Source organism: Neopsephotus bourkii, unplaced genomic scaffold, assembly GCF_033783945.1.
Source record: "Neopsephotus bourkii isolate Nb327-2 ecotype Australia unplaced genomic scaffold, CSIRO-AGI_Nbou_v1 NB_1394, whole genome shotgun sequence".
Lineage (NCBI taxonomy): Eukaryota > Metazoa > Chordata > Aves > Psittaciformes > Psittacidae > Neopsephotus > Neopsephotus bourkii.
This window is the reverse complement of record NW_026901872.1, coordinates 1,676,498-1,698,099: the sequence shown is the minus strand read 5'-3', so window position 1 is coordinate 1,698,099 and position 21,602 is coordinate 1,676,498. Positions and strand designations below refer to the sequence as shown.

Genomic DNA, 21,602 nt, shown 5'->3' with positions numbered 1-21,602 from the left:
CTCTTGGGATACTGTCTGTTCTTAATCATGGATTAAACTGACATGGAGCATACTATAAAGCTTTTCCTTTTACCAGCTGCTGGAACACTAATCAAAGTTACTGGTGCAGCAGTTGATTGGCTAGCCGATGTAGCCCAGTTCAGTTTAAAAACTGTATTCTCTGTTTCAATAGATATTAATGCTGATAATTGTATTCTTGACAAAAGAAGTTGCCCTGTGAGGAGTGGAGTTTATGAACCTTAACTTCCTAAGCATGTGCATGTTGTGCAGACTTATTTTGCATGTAAGGAAGTTCTGGTTAGGAGCAAGGCTTTTCTTGCAGTTGAAATGTCTCATTGGTGTGAATTCTGTGGTGTTGGAGATGAGCTTGTGAAGCAGCTTCGGCCTCTGTGGAATACTTCCTTTATCTGGCTGCCTATCTTGTTAGAAAAGCTTGAAGGAACTTTGTGTGTCTCAAAATTTCACCACCACCACCACCAAAACAGGCTTCAAATGCTGTTAAAAGATTAAAACACTTGTGAAGGAAGGAGAAAACTTTCTCAGACGGTTTGATGCGTAGATTTAAATTGCATGTGAAAAAAACCTGCTAGGGGTAATGACTTCTAAGGAAGAAAAACACTATTACACTTTGAGCTGTAGTACAGACCCTTTAAAATACTGTTTAATTCAATAATGAGCAGTTACTTCAGCACAACAAAAAAAGCCTCAAAAGGTGGCAGGGAAAAATGATATATATTAAGTACATTCTCTCTGATTATAAACTTAAAAATAATAATTTACTGCTCATTTGTCTGGAAAAGTTCCACTTTTTATTGTCACTTCAACCCTCCCCCATCTCTGCTACAGGGCTTACTGTATGAGAACTGTATAATGAGGCCACAAACACTTTTTTGGGAGGAGTTATTGCACACTTATGGATTGACTCAACTGAGCAGCTGCAGAACATGTGGCAGGGCCCCTGATCCCAGCACTGGGCTTATGAAACAAAGACACACCTAAAAGTATTGTATCTTCTTCCTGTTTCCTAAGTTTCCAGTGATGTTGGTGTACAGTTAAAGCTCATTTGATCTCTGTCCTAGTCCAACTAGCATTTCTTTCTACACAGTGACACAAGCTCAAACTGGAGAAAAGAAGCAAGCAGCAGTCCCAGCATAGTTTGCCATCTGATAGGGAAGCTTCCTTCGAAGAAAGAACATGGGCTTGAACTTTCCACTGAAAAAAGCTATGAACTTGAGCTTCCAGATAGATGAATTTTTGTAACCACTAGCAATTTAATCTAATCAATATTTCATCTTTGAAAAAAACATCCATGCAGTACCAGACACTGCTTTGTCCTGTCAGGTGTTCAATGCATTTAGACATGGACTAAGGTACTTTGCTGGATTGGGTTCCCCAGACAAGAAGAGCAGACAGATCCCTGTTTTTAGAACCTGATGGGTTTTGGCATGAGCCAAATGATGAACTACTCAGCACAATCAAACTTCTGCACTTTTAGATATGCTGAAAAGTGCAGCTCTTGGTGCCTAGGAAACTTTATAGGAGTTTCTTTTAGATCTTGGACTCAAATGGCTCTAGGCCTTAATAATAGCTATATATAGGATTGAGTTTTACATTGGGGCAGATAATAATTGCTTGAACATATTTTTGGAACTACTCCATGAATCTTTTAGCTTGTTTATAAAGTATTTTTTGCATTACAAACCATAAACATAATGTGTTTGCTGGTTTATAGGACAATAATACCCAATTCTATTTCAGGGGTTTTGTTTTACCACTTCAGATACTCGGCCTGCTGCAATTTTCAGCGCAGAAATAAGTTCCTCTGATCTTTTCTTCTTGTAGAGTTAGTCTAATTCTTTCTTCTCTGCAGTTTCTAGTTGTTAATAAGTCTTGCTTAAATAGTATCTCAAGTCTCTCATGATTTGTCTTCCACATTTTTCATTAGATGTGAAATGTGTGACTTTGTAGCCTTTATTTGGAGATGTGTATTCAACATTAATTTCATATTAATATTGGCATGTAATTATGTTTTTTATTTAATATTCAGTTAAAAACTTCAGTTGACACAGCTTAATTCATGCTTATTATTAAAGCAATGCATGGAATTTTATGGCTATTGATTGCAACCTTGTTAATTAGACATTATCTAGACTTAACTTTGCTTTTCCAATATTCCTATATACAGTCTGTTTAAATTTCACTCATACAGATATGTATGAGTGAGCAAAAGTGTATTTTCAGTGTGGAGGAAATTTGTATTTCTCTTGATCTCACTAGGGGACCTAATAATACAGGAAATAAAAGATAAAGAATTCAGTCAGTTGAATTTAAAATGGGGACAAATACTGACCTAGAAATACTAAAATATTAGTTGCCTGAAACTGCCTTCTAGATTATAAATTCAGTTTTGAGAACTCCAAATTGCATTCACACAGGGGGTGTTTTTAATATATTATCATTATTTTAGCAATATTAGCCAGAAGACAAGTAAGTGCAATCATTAAGAATGGTAAAAATCAAGAGCTGTGATAAAAATGGTAACAAAGGTAAAAAAGGCTTTATAAAAAATATCTTCCAATATTCTGGTCATTCCTGTACCATCAAAGAAATATTAAATTTGATAATATTCAAAGTCTTTTTAATGGCTTCCAGTCAATGGAGTGCATCAAAGCCAGAGTAAATTCCTAATCTCAACAAGTTTTTTAGTGTCAGTTTTATAACTATTTCTAAGTAAACAGCTGCTATATTGCAGATTCCAGGAAGACCAATAATCTGGTCTGTTCTGACAGCAGCAGCTTACAAAATTGTAAAATATAACATAGTTTGTCCTGCCTTTTATCATGAACTGTCTAGTTTGCAAAGCTCTTAAATTTCTGCCCCACAGCAGGTTCTGATCTTACAGTGTACTCCCTTCACAGGGAGGTCAGTGAACTATTGAGGACTTCAAGCAGCAGTGTTTTACCAGTCATCTTTTGGAATTTTCTTAGGCAAATTGAGAATAAATTGTTTTTAAAGCCGTCTGATAACATTATCTAAATGTAAAATGTCTCAAATTGGTTCTTCAAGTGCAGAATTAAAAAAAAAAAAAATCAGTAATACAGAAACTGTTAATAGACATTAAACTCTTTTAAGCATCTCTGACTCATAGACATATTGGCATTGCTAAATTCCTCTTTCTTTATATAGTTACATTTTGGGGTTGGAGATTTTCTGGTTTCGGCCTTTTTTATGTGGAGCTGCTGAGATGTAGGGGTGGATCAGAATGCTTGAAAGTCGGAAGCTAATTGGCAAAATAACACCTGTGGCAAACCTGTGGAAAACTCTATTCTCTGGGCAGGTTATGAGACTTGGTAACTTTCCGTGCTTATTTCTGACCTCTACAGTTTCTACTGTATTTGATGCTTGCTCTTCATGAAGAATTTCCATCCCTGTCTTTGTGTTTAAAGTCAGCAATATGGGAGCAAAAAGAACTAGTTTCCTACCACTCTTGGTAGGAAAAAGGGGGGTGGGGAGGTTGGGAATGAATGAGAAAGAAGATAAATAATACAGAGAAAGTAAATGGTTTTGACTGGCACTTGTGCATTGATTACAAAGTGAAAATACTTTTTTCCAGAGAAGCTATCTAATGCTCAGTTTTTGCAGTCTATTAGAATCATTCCATTAAATGCATAATGTGGGGTATACCTTAACGAACTGCAGTTTCTGTTCTGCTTGCATAACTTTCATGGATTCACAAGCAGCTGGCGGATCTTAGTGCAGATAAGTGGAGGATCATTGATGAGTAAGTATGTTTGCTAGTGCAGTTCGGCAGGGATTACTTTGAAGAACTATACTGTTGAACAGCTTATATCAGTGACATGGAGGAAAACATAAAAAATATACTCCCAAACCTACAGGCAGTGTAAAAAGTTCAAGAGATAGTAAAGCACAAGACGTAAACACAAGACAGCCTGGGTTCTGAGGCCAGATAAAAGCAGTGTAGTTAGCGCAAAAGATAAAGTTTATTTCATGACACAAGGTGAGGGGTTCTCTGAAAAACTAAAGGTTACATTGGGGGTTTTATATGTGCCAACAGGGGAAAAGAATGGTGGATGATAAGCTGAAGATGAGCCCCTGGTTTGCCATCATGGCCAGATGAACTAATGTAATCCATTGATCCATGTTCATATCATCATTAATCAGGACTAAAAAGGTTGCCTTTTCATTTAGCACTGATGTATTTAGTAAACTGTATGAATATGTTACTTGCTGTCTCTGTAGCTATAGACAGGATTGATTTGAATTTTGGTTTGTTCTGGTTTATTTCAGTAGTAAAAAAAAAATATTAATAATTGTTAATCTTGAACGTCTGTTTTTCATTCTGTGAGTACATTCTGATCCAAACAAAACATCAACTTGATTGGTCCTGTGGCCTGTGTGGGACAGAAGATCAAAACTAAATCATCACAATGGTCCTTTCTGGTCTTAATATATTTACTGTAACTTTGTCAGCTGCAGCTGAGAGTCATTTTTAATACTTCTGTGGTCTTTCTTCTAATAGTAACAATTTGAATGGTTTAACATAGTCCTACTGCTTCCACGGATACTAAAGGGATCCTGAGTGTTAATGGCAATACTGCCACTGGCCTGCTATTTTAGAAGAATAGGTGAAAAACTTAGGAAGTTGCATACCTCACCACGGTAAGCTTCCCTTTTCCTTTGCTTTCCTTTTATGTTAGACATGGAACAGTAAAGAAAATCTGGGTTCTGTTACAGTAGTTGCTTGATTCATTTTAAATCCCAGAGCAGCGCCACCTAATTTTACTAAATTATCAAAGAACTGTTGCTCATGGTTTTTGTAGCTGTAGACAAAACTGATCACACGCTATTCTCAACTATTCCTTCCATGAGATGATACTTAAATCCCCTCCCTCCACACTTTCCAACAGTCTGTCTCTTGAATGAGTTAATTAATTCATGTTCATATTAATGGAGTTCACTGGGTGTGAATAACCTCTAGCTTATCTGGTGATAAACTTCAGATTTGGACCATGTCTTTGGTTATTTTCATTGTTCTTTTATCTTCTCATTCAAACTCCACACATTCTTGATTATTATCTATGTGATTTAATCAGTTAAAGGACAGTACAATAAGCAGTGGACACCTTTGCAGTTGCCTTTTTTAGGTATGTTACTTCAAGTTTAAGTGGGCTAAGTATGTTCTTTTTTAATGTTTATGTAGTCGTCATCGTCCTCGCTGTCTTCACCACCATCCTCATCGCAGCCTCAGGTTAGCCACAGCAGAACGAAGGCTTCACCATTGTGTCACTCTGCATCCCTCTCCTGGGCCAAACGTAATCATGTAGGTCCTGCAAAGGCTACCAGTCCGTCAATCCGTCTTCGTCGTTGGCGGCCCTTGATACGCCTTCCATCTGTTGGGCTTCATTCTGTTGTAAGTGTAGTCCATCTTCAGTCTTTTCTTACTCTGACACGACTGGCCTTCAGCCATGTAACTTCAGTCTTCAAGGCATCATTTTTTGTTGGGGTCTTTTCTCAACCATTCTTAGGCTTGCTTTCTTCCCCCCTTTTTTTTTTTTCTTTGCTTTATTTTTTTTCCTTTCCCCCATGTCAGACAGCAAAAGTACATCACTCCATGCTTTGCTGTCCAGGTATTTTTTATTCAGTACATGTGCCAACTCATTTTCAAAGCACAGATGAAATTTGCCTTTCATGAAGTGGCTTTTTTTCTTTTCGCCATAGGCTCTACATCCAGCCTCTTCTTTTCACTTCATCTTCATGATCTTTCATTTGGATGTGCTGAACCAAGGAGCTTCTAATTCTTTGTCACATGATATTATTTCTTCTGTGTTTGAGACCTGGTTTATGTTCTCATATCCTAAACCTAGTCTTCTCTCATTCTAAGTCTTGCTTAATGATCCCTGTGTATTTCAGTAAAGATGAAATATTTCATGTAAGTCCAAGGGGCTGGCTTATTTTGTCACTTCACGTCTGTTTCTTTATCCAGTTTGTGGACATACATTCTAGTTGAAGATGAAGACGTTCTCATAAGAAAAGCTTGTCATCAAATAGCAGACTTTTTTCCTTCTTCACTCACAGGGCACAAATATATCTTGAAAGCATAAAAAACGTTATATGCACACAACAGCCAATATTTCTAAACTGTCCTATGACCACCATCAGAAACACTAAACTGAAAGAATGGTTTAGTGTTAACTTCATCCTGCTTTTAAGGAGTGATCACACTTCTAGTACACTCACCAAAAAAAAAAAATAAAAATCTTGATACGTAGAAGTCAATAGTCTTAAATAAAACTGGGACAGTGTTTTTATCATTCTTTGGCAATGACCACATTTCACCTGTCTTAATAGAAATTCTTATTTGAGGTATGTGGATTTTTTACTGAGGTGAAATAACTGTTCTGACTGTGGTCCAGCTGTTTTCCTTTTTCATACAGAGCTGTCTTTCCAGGTGTGGAAATCTTTCTTAATGTTTTACTGCTATTAAAAATTAGTGTCCAAATGCTTCCATTCCTTTATAGCTTTTATATTTTTATCCTTACAAGTATCTCAACATGAGACCTTTTCCTAGACTCCTTTCTCTTTATGTGAATAATAATTGATATTATTAAATATCTAGCTCTCTTGTAATCTTTAGAACTAAGGAATGTTCTTGGTGTTACCATTTGGAGCTATTTAAATACACTGAGGAGGCATGGAGTTTAGCACTGAGTTAAGTTCTCCCCAGCTCATGCTTCCTACCCCTCATTTAGTGTTTATGCCATTAACATTGGCAAGCTCTGGCATTTTACAGTGGGGTTGTTTTTGTTTGTTTAGCAGAACTTGGAAAATTCTCTGTCACTTCTGTAGTTTGACACTGGGATCTTGTTTGAATTTGACCTATATAAGCTTGTTGTTAACAAAACACTTACTGAGGAAGACTTGAGCTTGCATGTGCCTGCCTAGAACAAAAACATTAATTGACCACGAGTTTAATTCAGTGCTAAATAGATCATGACTTATCCAAGGACGGCCATTACAGGGTAATCTGGTGTGAGTATACCAGAAAGCCACTGTTAGCAAGTTGAGGGTTTTATTCAAAAAATTTCTAAAATAACTCCTTGTCCATTAGCAGCAAGCATTTGCTTTGAAAATGTTCAAAAAGTTAATTAAAAATAAGTGGCCTTTGGTACAACTCCTACCTGGCAAAACTGAAGCTTACTGCTAAAAATAGTTTTAAATATTATTTGTTAACTCCCCTGAGATCTTTACTTGCTACATCTGACAGATGAGATTATAATTCAAAGTCCTATATGCAGACTTATCACTTAGTCTGATACAATATAGTCTGATGCTTATTGCTAACTTAAAATGTTGTTCTTGTCTTTACCCTTTTGTATAACATATCTTTCCAAGAAGATTCAAGAATGCACAAGCTATATGTAAATTAGTTTAATATGCAGAAAATCACACAGCATTTTTGGCATTAAAGCTCTCTCAGTTGGCTTGGTAATAAATGCTACCTTGTCTTTCAAGTTTTGTCCTGTCAATGCCTGTCAACAAGTATTATTAGTATACCACTGATCGTTCTGTGTACAAAAGATGTGCAAAGAGGCTGAAATGGTCTCAGCATTGTATGAAAATGTTCTAGGATTGCTTTTATTAAGAAATCTATGCACTTAAATTTAAAGGAGGGGGAGAAACATCCTGTATATTTTGTTTAAAATACAGTTGAATTTTCTTGCAATTCTAAATACATTTCTACTGCTTAAACATTGAGAAACAGAAAATAACTTGTTTCAAAACTAAGAGCAAAAGTTTTAGTTATGGGAGACAGTATTTATACTCCTTAAGTAAACGTACTGTGCCCACTTGAAAATTTCCTTTGACCTTTGCTGGGGGGTTGAGTTTGTCTGGACACTAGATGCCCACCAAGCTGCTCTGTCACTCCTCAGCAGAACAGTAGGGAGACTATAAGATGGAAAAAAACTCGGCAGTCAAGATAAAGGCAGTTTAATAAAGCAAAATCAAAGGTCACATGTGGAAGCAAAGGAAAACAAAAGATTTATTCTTTACTTCCCATCAGCAGGTAATGTCCAGTCATTTCTGGGAAAGTAGGGCTTCAGTACACTTTGTGATTTTATTATAATAAACAATGCCCCCTTCCTCCCCCTGCCTTCTGCTTGCTTTTATTGCTGAGCAGACATCATACAGTATGGAATATCCCTTTGGTCAGTCTGGGTAAGCTGTCCTGGCTGTGTCCCCTTCCACCCCTCCCAAGATCTTTCCCAAGCCCAGCCCACTGGGTGAGATGGGGGAATGTTGTAGATACAGCTTGATCTTGTGTGCGTACTGTTCAATAGTAGCCAACAGTGGTGTGTTATCAACACCTTTCTTGCTACCGATACAAAGCACAGAGAGAGCTCCTATGGGGAAAAGCATCTCCATTTCAGCCAGACCCAATACAACTTTTTATATAATGGAGAAGAGGAGAAAACAAACAAACAAAAAAAACCAACAAAACAAACTGATAAATTGCAGTACAGTAGATGCAGCAAAATTTTAAACTACAGGTAACAATGTGCTTGATTACTAATGTTGAATTTTCGTCAGTCCTTGTAATGATCTCTTATTCTTCCAGCTCTTCTCTTTTAGTGTCTCTGCTTGCAGGCTTTTGTATGTCAAGCTATTCTCCTAATTCTTTTTCCTTTCCTATACTTCTCAAATTGGAAAACATGCTCTTTGTTTTCTCCCATTTACTTTCTCTGTCAGACTAAAGTTCCCACTCTTTAAAAAAACAAAGCAAGAATACCTATTTAGAGCAGCATGCTGCTAAATAATCCCTCTAGCTTATGGATCTAGATGGAGAGTTGTGTTTTTATAAACATTCTGTATCCTGATACTCTGGTCATCGATAGAGCCCATCTCTGAATTTCGGTTTCTTGCTTGACATCGTCTCATTCAAAATCAGATGCTACTGTCCTGCATCTTGGAATTGTAATTCATATGACACTCGCATATTTCTAGCTGTAGTTGGGGACGCAGAGTTAGTAAACTTGAGACAGCTTGTCTACAATGACGGCACAGTAGAAAAATACATAAGGCGATGCTTAGCTGAGGATCTTCTTGTCTGTTCTTGGGTCTGCGCTCAAGACAGTCCCTCAGCATCTTTCCTATAGAAATTCTTTTTCCTTATTCTGGACAAAGGATACCTTGATCCACATTAAGCTATGTTCAAGTGTGAAACGCTCTGCAGTGTATTGAGCATGAACAAAGATGTTGCTGTTCTCTGAGAATGAGCCAGAAATCATCTTGCTGAAACCTGTGATCATCATTCCAGTGGTGTTTATTTTAATAGAAGTATTTTAACCAGGATTCAGATGCTTTTTACAGGCCTCCACAGTACATTTGTCCAAGCATGTTCTATGGTTCACAATGGAAATTAGAGATGCCTAATCTACCCAATAGCAGTTGCATCACTTTTTCCCCTTTACTTCGAAATTTACTGAATCTAAACCTAACATTCTGTTATGTAAACTTCATTTTTTGAATATGTTTTCTTTTGACTTCTTGCAACTCCTTGTGAGTGGAATTGTATGGTTAATCCTGTAAGGGGTTTTTTTGTTTGTTTGTTTTTTGGTTTTTTTTTAGATTTAAGTTACTTTTGTCATGATCTTTCAGTTGGATGCATCTGAAACTTTTTATTCCTCGGGGTTCTGCAAAATTGTCTTTTCCCTGTTGGTCATTACCGCTCTTCTTCCAGAACCCAACAGACTCTTGATGCCTATTTCTTGACTTAACATAGGTGGTGCTTTCTCCTTTCCCAGTCACTACATGTAATGCAAAACATTCTGCTAAACTGATTCTTGCTTCTCTCTTTTCTCTCAAGAGCAAATGTAAGGAAACAGTAAAAATACAAGATTTAGTTGCAAGAAGTAGTCTGAAATCTGTCATATAACGTTGAACCTGTTTTTATAATGCCATCTTCCAAAAAGAAATTTCAAGCAGGGTGCCGTGAGGACTTGTTCAGTGTATCCAAGAGAATAAGATAGTTTTTCTTTTCCAATTGTGTGTTTGTCCCAGAAATGCAGTTTTGGAGAAAAGAAACCGGTTGCACATCAGATTTGATGAACAGTTCTGTTCTAAGTTAGCAGATTTGAAATGCATGAAAATTTAATACGGACTTTTAGATTGGGATAAAGGTCTAAGTGCATTAGCAAGATAAACTCTCTAGGTAGTGGAATGTACTTTGTTAGACCAGCTGATACAATTAGGCAAACAGTGGTATAGGGGACTACCACTAAGTTTCTGCAGCTCACTGCAACAACAGGAAAGAGTAGTAGTGTAGTTTGTGATGAGAGAGCAGCTTGCAGTGGCGAAAGGTAAAATTAAGGCATTTCTTAGTACAACAAGAGAGAGTAGGAAGGGTTATTTGTATAGTAAAACCTTTGGGAAGTGTCATTTTAAAAATTACTGATTGGAAATCTGCTAGTGAAGAATAAAGGAAGAAATGTAGAGGTGTTTTTTGTGATAGCTTGAACTAATGGGTATTGACCTGAGATAAGTCAACTAAAATTTACTTCTCACAGCTGTCAGCAGTTATTTAATTTGAATGTCCAGGTTAGTAGAGAGGGCAGTCAAATCCTGTGAAAAACTGGGGCTTGGTAATTTACATGCTTTTATTATGGTATCCAAAATTAGCGGGCCCAATAACCTTGGCTGTTAGTTTTGTATGTAAGACTGGGAATATGCTATATTATTATCATTGAGTATTATCTTAATACCTTGATACCGCAAATTACAGCTGAGATGTTCTCGGAACCATCACCTGAGCACTAAGCTTTTTGCATTTTTCCTCTTCAAATCAGTTTCAAGTCTACTGATCATTATTACTTTTTTTTTTTTTCTACTAACCCTACTATTAAAATTTGTTTCTTGTGCTAAGGTCGAAAGGGTAACATAAACTTATGTAAGCTCCCAAAGATATCTGGCGTTTGTCCTCATTCTGTCTGTTCTGGATGGGAAAGAAATAGAAATTTTCTTCACTATGTGCCACAGCTCTTCAGAATACTCGAAAATTGAGTCTTGAATCCCATAACTTAGTTCCAAATCCTGATTAGACAGTTATTTAGACTCCTGTCTTTCTCTTCCCTTGTTTGGATGTGCGGTCATGCTGTTTCCTTTTGCACATTGTGTGATCTTCTAAAAGAAAAAAATCTAAAGGAACAGGTCATTCCAACACCTGACTGATGTTCATGTTACTGTGGCCTTTGACAAGAAGAACAATCAAGAGAAAATACTCTGTAATTGTTCTGAAAATACTACCTGGTGATGAACATGCAAGCAGACTTCTTAAAGCTAATTTTAAGCATGCACAGACTGTTTACTAGGAGCTGAAAACTTGGCCAGAGGTGTAGCTTTTCAAGGAGGCCACAGAAGACATCTCTCCGAAGCTGCCATTCCCACTTTCTAGTCCTTTGAAATTTAAAGTCTTCTGTTTCAGGTGTTAGAATTTGTAGAGCTTCCCAGTGAAGTAGCAATTGGCTTGACTAGGCTTCTTTTCATGTGTGTGTTTGTGCGTGCAAGTGCATCCACACATGTGCAATGGATGTCCTTTTTTTGATTGTTTTTCCCCTAGGGAGTGGTGTGGGGATTTTGAATCAGATTCATCACAGGGAAAAAGTTTTTATTTGTAATACGTATTTTTAACATTTTTATAACAAAGTTTTAGGTCATCTTGACTATTCAGACACTATTGTTTCTCTGTGCTTATGGTTATGCAAATAATTGTCAAAAATTGTTGAAACCCAAATTGTCAAGCAACATAATAGATCTGCTTTGTACATTGTATGAAAAGAAGTCACAAGGAGAAGAGACTGTCTGCATTACACCATGTGGTAGAAGCTTTAAAAGTGGCGTGGCACTTTTGTTCTCTGAGTTTGGGGAATTAAAAATGTAAAACCACAACATTTCTCGCGGGTTGTGGCAATGGCACCATGAGAGCATGTTATTTAGATTAGGCATAAACAAAAGCTCAGCAGGATTCTATAGGAGTCTGTCTCCAAGTAAATTCTATGAAAAGTTAATAATGCTTTTTTTGATAGCTTCCCTATCCATCTTCTAGCTGTATGTAGGCTTGACATTCCAAGCATGCTAAGTATTCCTGCCTATAGAAAAGGTGTTTATTAGAAGCTGGCAAAGAACACAATCCAGTCTTCAAAAATGTTCAAAAAGGCAACTGTATTTTATTATAAATATGATCAAAACTAAATCCTGAACACAGAATTATAGAATCATAGAATGGTTAGGGTTGGAAAGGACCTTAAGATTATCTAATTCCATCCCCCTCCCATGGGCAGGACTACCTCACCATAGACCATGTTGTCCAAAGCTCCAACCTGGCCTTGAACACTGCCAGGGATGGAGCATTTACCCCATCTTGAAGTCCTCTGAAACAGTGGTATTTTGAGCTCTTGAAGTTAATGACAGTTTGAGCCCAGGTAGCAGTTCAGAGGTTTTACATGCTAAGCCATTTCTTTCTTAAAGTGAGACTGACTAGCAGTGGTCTTTCCCTTAACCCTGAAATTACTTGAGCAGAGTTGTTACGTTTAATTGATAAGTGACCAGCCATGAAGTCATATTTACAAAGGGAATTAGGTGGCTGTGTGGGATGTGACAAGGACTCTCAGGTACACTTGACTGCACACTTCTGTAGCACCACACTTTAAATGCCTTGTAAAAACTTGGTGGATTGATGGGAATAACAGCAAGGTACCATTGATGGTCAGCTACTGTCGTGTGATTTTCAGGAAGTTATGGAAACCTGTGGTCCTTGGAAGTTTACAACTAGGGTAGCCAAACTCTTGAGGCTGCTTGGTCTACTTGTTTTTTAACTAAGTACCCTGATTCTATTTGGCCTTCTGTAATACAAAATGTTCAAAGGCAATTCACTTATGCCACAGGTCAAAGACTCCTTGGAGTTTTGCTGGAAAGGTCCTCTTATTCTGTTGATAGCTGCCTCCTCCTTGGAGACTGGAATGCACTTTCTCTGTTCTTGGCCCTCTGAAACAAAGATAAAACAGGGCATTTGCACTTGTCACACTTTAACTGGTCATTGGAGGTGCATCTCAAATGAGGGTGACGGGAGTTTTTGTGGGCTTTTTGTTTTGTTGTTCTTTCTCATTTTTGAGCTAGCTGCATAAAATTTCAGTAAGCTCGTGGCTTACTGTAATGCTCTGTTCTTTGGCATTCTTGATGTATTGAAGGGCTTATGGTGACTTTTTGTCTTTTGCTATATTGTGTTCTGGTTGTTTGCTACGTATCTTCAGTTCAGACCATCTTTTAAAGTCTTTTCTCATGACCGTATGAGGAAAGGAATCTTTTAATCCAGTCTTGAAAACATGATATGACTATAAGGTTCTACAACTCATTTTAATCTGTTTCTGGCAAATTCTTAGGTTTTTGGGGTGTTTCAAAAAAATCACATAAGGCTAACATTAATTACAAGAAAATTGCGTGAAATGTATTGTCACAGGAGTCAGGTTCTTGATGATTTAAGAAAAACTGAGGTGCTTTTCCCGTTCCCTCAAACATTATCTTCTGAAATTGTGGCTTGAGGCTCAGCTGCAGACTGGAAAGATTGATGAGGAAATAAACCATCAATTTCTGTTGAACACAACAGGGGTGATGTGTTTCTTCTGAAGAAGCTTTTGCTTGCTGTAGTTAGCAACACAGTACTGGGCTAGATAGCTCTTTATCAAGTGTAACCATTCTTTGTGTCATGTCACTGCACTTGTGTCCGTTCTTGGTATGATGGCTGTAATGCCACTTAGAAATTCAGTCTAGGAACCTCTAGGTATTTTCTTTCCTCCACACCTAAGATGTGTAAACTGTTTCTTTTGACTACCTGTGAAGAGGGAACAGTAACTTACCACATGAGGAAAAGAATAATTTGACCAAGTGAATATTTTGGGGTTTAAAATACTACAGGTTCACAGGTCAGCCCTGTGTCACTTTGTTATGGGAGATGATTTAATGAAGAAGATGCTATTTATATGAAAATCTATTTTTAATGTTAATGTATTTGAGTTGATAATACTTCTAATTGAGTAATGAAAAATAAAGCTTTTATGTAGAGCTGTGATTGGAAATACTTCCAGATACTTTAGCTGTGCATTGCAGAAAGCTTCTTTATATTCCAAAATGTTCTGCAGTGTGACTTCTGCCATTCTGTGTAGATCCAGAATGTGCTTCCCACTTGTTGTTTCTCTTACCCAGGTGTTTTGCGTATTGTGATATGTTCACATTAATCTTATTGTAATAAGAGTTTTAGTGAAAGCAATTTATTTTTATTTTGCTTTGTCTTGCAGGCACCAAGTATAGATGAAAAAGTAGATCTTCATTTTATTGCATTAGTTAACGTAGGTGGTCATCTCTATGAATTGGGTAAGAACACTTTTTATCTGCTTTCTCCATTTGTTTGAAACAAATACAAGTACTAATGTTAACTATCAATGTTTGAGAGAGACTGCTTGATCTAAGGTAGAGCTTTGATTCTTTTCAGATGCATCATAGGGTCTGGGCTGGGGGGGGTGGTTCTGTCAAACTGGTGCAGCCTTCCTCCCATTGCTTTTTTGGGTTCTCCTTCTCTCAACTCCCTGTTACTCTGTCTTCCCTATAGAATACTAGACTGCCTCTGAGTTTCCTTTATGATTTACAAGGACAAAGAAAGAATTGACAAACACTCAAAAGTTTCAGAGAGGAAAATCTTACTATATTTCTGTCCCCAGATTGCTTGTGGCATTAATAAATGAACTGTATGCCACTTCAGAAGCATTACCTATATAATTAAATAGCATGACGCAGTTTAAACTAAAAGGATGTAGTCATAGAGTCATAGAATGGTTAAGGTTGCAAAGGACATTAAGATCATCAAGTTCCAACCCCCCTGCCAACCCCCTCACACTAGACCATGTTGCTCAAGGCTCTGTCTAACCTGGCTTTGAACGCTGCCAGGGATGGAGCATTTACCACTTCTTTGGGCAACCTGTGCCAGTGTCTCATCACCCTGGTGTCCTCAACATAAAAAGGACATGGAACTGTTGGAATAAGTCCAGAGGAGGGCCAGGAGGATGATCAGAGGACTGGAGCACCTCCCGTATGAAGATAGGCTGAGAAAGTTGGGGCTGTTCAGCCTGGAGAAGAGAAGCTGCATTGAGACCTCATAGCAGCCTTCCATTATCTGAAGGGGGCCTATAAGGATGCTGGGGAAGGACCCTTCATTAGGGAATAATGAATGATATAATAAATAATACTAATTATACAGTATTCCAAGCAGGGTCTCACGAGAGCAGAGTACTAGTCAGGATGCTAGCAGATACAAATACTCTGCAATTCATTTATTTTCTTCTATCTTTTTGTGGTTACTAGACAGTTAACTGTAAAGCAGTAGTCTCTGTTTTCTGAATTCCAGCTATTTTTTTCCCCTCTTGAGATTGTGTAGCACCAAGTTCTGTCCGAATACTCTCTAATGACTCCAATATTAAACATGTTGCTGGGCAACTAGGTTTTGCTGCAGGCTCTTCAAAAACTATCAAGTAGATCAAGATTTGAAAACTGCAAGTCACTGGTCTTTCCTAACGCAATTTTTCAGTGTTTTCTGCTGAGAACATTTTCATCTTTTGAAAATCAGAATGTAATTAAGCAATGCCTTTACCAGGTGACAACTATTCATAACCTGGGGTATAAGCTGTATGTAAGAAGTGTTTATGTTAGTATTAAGGTGATTTAAAGGGTATTATCAGTGGTAAATCATGAACAACAGGCGCACATTTCTGTATTTTTATGAGGCTGGCTGTCAGCAAATTAGATCAAATAGTGAGGCAACTACTGTAAGAAGCGATATAGATATTTTATTACTCTGAATTTCAAGGTGTCATTGATGGCTCAGTCTTCTTTCAGTTGTGTGCTACTATTATGATTCTATGATTTCCACATTACCTTTCTATTGTGTGTTAATTTACTTAAAAAGCACAGTACAAACTATGAGTATTATGTTTAACTATTTTCCAGACAACTGATGCAAGATAAAACCCACTTTTTTCCCCCTTTTTAGTATTAAATTAAAAGAAAAAAAATAAATAAGGCATTTAACTCCTCTGTAACGTAGTGGTATGACAATACCATAATTTCCTTTTGTTCTTAAAATAACTTCTGTATGTACCAGCAGAAGAAAGCAAAAAAATACTTGAAAGTAGGAAAATGAGGGAAGGCTTTTAAATTGATTTAGCGGCTTCAGTCACTGTGGCCAACATGTGGGCTTTGGCAGGCAGAAAATGCTAAGAAAGCACATGGATGCAAAATGCTTATGTGTTTGCCATAGAAAACAAGTTATTTATAGGCACATGAAATTAAAATGCTGTTCTGCCAAGATACATATTAAAAAAAAAAAAAAAAAGAAAACTTGTAATAGCAAAGGGCATTCAGTTCTGTTTTCCTGGCATGTTCTGAGGGCTTTGCATGGTTGTAGCTTCAATCATGGCTGTTACAATAATGAACAACCTCTTGTTCATGTAAATCTAAAATTCTTCCAACATCGATCTATTTTTAGTTATGGAAAAAGTAATTTGGAAGTGTTTTCAACTTCGATGGAATCTTTGGGCAGGGAAGAGTCTTTAGAAAGGAGGACAGAGCCAAAAGGGAATTTGGTCTAGCAAATACTTAGGATATCCTGACAGATGTTCTCAAAATGTTAGCTCTTCACAAATAACCTGAAACATTTCTGTGTATTAAATAGTTTTTTTAAATGCTGAGAATAACATTGTTACATTGCAAATGGCAGAAAATATAAATCATTATGGTAACCATTTTTAAATTATGTGGAAGTCCTTAATACTTGAAGTTAATTGAGTTTGTTTGCTTATTTCTTTTAAATGAGAGTAACATTTCAGTTATGCCAGACTCGTCAAATTGATGGGTCTGGTATTCTGTCGTGGAGTGCCTGATCACAGCTGTCAGAGACCACAGATGTATAGCTGTCTGTCTGGGTACATCCATTAAGTGTAGCTGAAACGGTTCTTCTTTACTTGAAAGCAAAGTGCTATGCCACCACTAAAACAACTGCAACTTACAGCCCTAGAGTTTTCAAATGAAATATCAAAAAGTTGTTTTGATTGGATTGTGTTTTTCTAATGTAGCAGACTGATGATACATAATGACACCTGTTGAAGCAGTCAGCACTGGAGGAGAGATCAAGGAATAGCTAGCGGCATGTGCAATTCTCTTACGAAAAATGAGGTAGCATTTTTATAAGTGAAGAACAAAAAATCTGTCCAAACAGTTTTAACTGGAAGAATTCAGCTTTTCTAATTTTATAAATGTGTTGTTCAGTCTTCCTTTGTCTTTCAACAGATGGGCGCAAGCCATTCCCAATAAACCACGGGGAAACTAGCGACGATTCTTTTTTAGAGGTAGGAATAGAAAATCTTGAATGCTGTAATGCAGAATTCTTATTAATTTCCACAAAACTTATTTTTAAAAATTATAAAAATATTTGTATGGCATGGTTGTACATTATGGTTGAATGAGGAATACAGCAAGTAGGATGGTGAGACAAAATTAGGTTTACTTAGTTTTAAACCAGTTATTTCAGAACACTGATGTTGTAACCCTGGATGACAGAGTATCATAACATGATAAGAAGAAATGTCAGAAGAGCTGACTATGACAGAAGCCCAGACTTTTCTTCTGTGCTGAGACTTTCATATACCCCTGATCCTTTCAAACCGTACATGAGATGAAGTCATCAGAATGAAAATTTTGGATAGTTTTTCATTCTCTTTAGTTATAGTTTGGTAGGTGCCATGCTAGACAAAAGTTAATTTCCTTTCTGACACTTTCTAACAATCATTCTTCTCCAGTTTCATGGCTTCTTTTGGGTGCTTCTTTGTGTCCTGAGATATTGACTTGAGAAATTAATTGGAAAGGAATATACTGAATTGGGAGGATGAACAGAATGATGAAAAGTTTAAGCTGAGAGAAGGCAGTGCATAGATCTGAATTCTATGGTATCCAGACCGGATTAGCTTTACAAAAGGAAGAAACCAGAGAAACTAAAAACCAACTAAGCAAAACTTTTTATATTTTAGTACCATAGACGAATGTCTGTAAAGCTTGCCTACAGTTTCTGCTTTTTGGGGCAGGGGGAGAAGCTGAATAAAGCCTTCCTTTTTACATATGTGGCTTTTTTCTGCTTTACTGATAACATGTGTTCTCCATATTGCACCCTGAAGCTAGATGAAGGAATTACTTAAAATCTTTCACTTACCCCCCACAGCTTAGATTCATCTTCAGACAAAGGGAACGTTTCTGAATACAGCAGTACTAGTAAAGGCAAACTTCTGAGATGCATTTAGAAAGTCAGACAAGCAACACATCTGTGACACAAAGTAATATTCAGTCACTAAAAGTCATTGTTGCTAAGGTTCTGCATAAAACATTTGCTCTTATGTTGCCTATGTGAGCGCTGTAAATAATCTTGAATAATGGTAACACATCAGAAGTACAGTTTATATATATTTGCTACACTGTTTAGTAATCCTTTATGGAAAAGCCCATTCTGAGCATAGATTGTATGAAGCATATCTTTATATTTCAGTTGGGGGGGGGGGTTGAGAAGTATGATTTATAGTGGTTTTCGTTTTGTTTTTTTTCCTGTTTTTTTACTTTTTCCCTAGGATGCAATAGAAGTTTGCAAGAAATTCATGGAACGTGACCCAGAAGAATTAAGATTTAATGCAATTGCACTGTCTGCAGCTTAAAAGCCTTTTCCAGTGGGGCTAATGCAATGCATTGTAACAATAAAACCGTTGCCATATGTTAATAGTACAAATTTTGATACTTCCCTAACATGTTGATTAATTGTTGCATACATGGAATAAACTTTGCATTTGTCCTTGCTATTTTTTGCTGCTTGTTCCTAAAGCAACTTCGGGTATTTATATACACGCATGCATTTTGTGTAAGACTTCTGTGTGGTGGGTTTTCCCCCGTCCACCCTCTTAAAAGTTTTGGGAATTACCATCTGTTATAGTTTATCATAGTAAAGATGAGCTAGTTCAGAGCAGGATTATCTTTTGTATCATTCACAGATAACATTCTGAATGGAGTATGTGGTATGTTAATGGGTAAAAACTTGAAATGTGAGGTTATCTCCATCTTCTAATTATAATGATGAAAGAATATTATAAATAACTTTTACAGGTGACTCAAAGGCACTTTTTCCAGTGCATTATTTATAAATAAATATGTGGAAGAAAAAAGGCAGAAAAAAGACTTTCTTCTTACTGTTGGTGAGCACTGACATAATTTTAAACTTAACTTAATCTACATCTTGAATAAAACTTCATTTTGTTTCTCAAGTCTGATCATGTTAATAAACTGTCAAAAAGCTTTAGTTAAACCAGTGTTTGCTCTTTATATATATGGAAACCCAACACGCATCTTCTGCCCCAGAAAAGCCACACTAGTAATTAATGCTAATTCAAATGGTAGGATTGTGGAGGGCACACCCAGGTGAATACAGCACTATATTTATCTCACTTAACTGAAATAAATAAGCGCTAGAAAAATAATGATTGTTCTAGTTAAGTTTGGTGTAACAAGAACAGAAACGGGCTATAGATTGTAAGATAGCCATGATGGTCATGTACCTTTTTTTCCCTTTAGGAATGTCTATGGTAAGTTTGTCAGGTGGCATTACTGAATGCTATGTGATACCCTTCCCCTGTGCCATCCCTCCCACCCCACATACTGGATCTTAAGGTACTGCTGACCAATTTCTACACTTGAATTAATAACAACTTGGTTGGAGTTTGGTTTTGGTTTGATTTGGTTTTGGCTAAGCAGTCTTTTGCTGTGGGGTTCTTGTCAGGGTTGGTTTTGGCTAATATGCATGTTTTTTACATTTAAAGAAAAAAGATTAAATCCTTATTTGTTGCTTTGAAGTGAAATAATCCAGGTTTGCTTCCACTCAAGACCGCTGCCAAAGGAAACTGAACTCTCCGTGTCCCAGAGGGTGCTTTCATTCTCTACCGATTGTCATTGCAGGAAAAATGAATGGGGTTATGCCAGAACAATCTGGCAGAGTTTTCCTTCTTTATAGAAAAGAGGCCTGGGAGTCTGTGTTATCACTTAAGAACATCTTTTGCACTCTAAAGAAAAAGTCGGAGTGTCTGTCTAAAGCATGTCACCTGGAGAGTCCACTAACAACAAGAGTCTGTTTCCTATACGTGAGTTGGTTGGAAAAGTGAGGGGGAAGAACACCACTAACAAGCTTCTTATTTTTGAGCACTTTTTTCACCCCAATAAAATGCAGTATCTTTAAGATGTGCTTTATGTTGCCATGCTCATTAGTAAAGCCCTGAAACTTGCTTCTAAATAAAAATCAAAGGCTTTAGTAACCAAAGCAGCTGCATTGCTTTCCTTGTAAATCAGAAAAATAAAATAAAAGTTGTCATAATTTAATTGGGATATTGCATATTTTATACAAAAGGTGACTTGGAGGACTACATTTAAAGTAAGCTATAGTTAGTATAGATAAGGTGCTTTTAGGGGAGGGAGGAGGGTAAGGAAAGGGACAAAGAGGAAATGCAGTTTTAAACTGTTAAATTAGCTACAAGAGTTGTCTGCTTCAGCGAAATAGTCAAACTGTATATGCTCTTCAATGCTCAGGAGGTTTTGGTGGGTTTAAGTAATAAAGGGAGGGACTCTTGTGCCATTATTTATTGCCAAATCACCTTAGAACTAGACCTTTAATTGAGTGTGAGGTCTGATTAAATGAATTGATGACAAAGAAAATCAAGTTTAGAATACTCAACTTGGGGTAGGATTTTTTCATGGTCGCAATGGAAGAATACATTTTGAATCTTAAGTAAAAACTTACAAATAAGAATTCTTAGCAATTTTGGCAGTATAATAGTTTTGCTCAGTGGTTTTTATGTAGTCTTCGAATCAGTTGTCCTGCAGGGTAAGGTTTCCTTCTATTTTTTTTTTTCTTTTTTACTTTCAGTGTTAATTTCTGGTTTATTAACATGTAAGATGGTATTTTTTAGCGAACATTGCTTTTGGAAAAGTTCTCGGAAGTTTGAGATGACAAAGGAAGAGAAACACACCAGCTTTTATGCTGAACTGTACCTACGCACTGCACATTCCCTCACTAGATTGAGATTTTGAAAGACTGCATTGCAGAAATACTACCTTGCCAAACACATATGGTGCAATGCTTCCAGTGCTTGCAAGGCCATGCTTTGGCACAGGCACTGGTGACCATCTTGAAGAGCACAGGAAATAAAGGGATCTACAAGATGCTGGAAAACCTTTGGCATTGACAGAACCCTTGTAACTTGGTATAAGGAGTGAGATATGAATGGCTGGCTGACTTGTATAATCCAACAAAGTCCTGAACAGGGGCTCAAAACCACGTGGTGCTTTTGGCTCCGCAATGCCCATTCTGATGTTGCCCGATCTGTACAGTCTGTGCTTATTAGCTCAAGCTCTGTGGGAAAACAACACAGTAATTTCGGACTTGTGCAGCAGCCCTGCCAGAG

General features: G+C 37.1%; 1 protein-coding gene across 1 annotated transcript in view; it reads left to right on the top strand.

Annotated features, from left to right (window-relative positions):
* Positions 1-19,456, top strand: part of UCHL3 (ubiquitin C-terminal hydrolase L3) — a 44,488-nt gene extending 25,032 nt beyond the window's left edge. The window contains exons 7-9 of the mRNA XM_061367725.1: positions 14,367-14,442; positions 17,407-17,465; positions 18,732-19,456. Of these exons, the coding sequence (XP_061223709.1) occupies positions 14,367-14,442; positions 17,407-17,465; positions 18,732-18,815 (219 nt within the window). The 3' untranslated portion in view covers positions 18,816-19,456. The remainder of the gene's footprint in view (positions 1-14,366; positions 14,443-17,406; positions 17,466-18,731) is intronic.
* Positions 19,457-21,602: the final 2,146 nt, after the last annotated feature.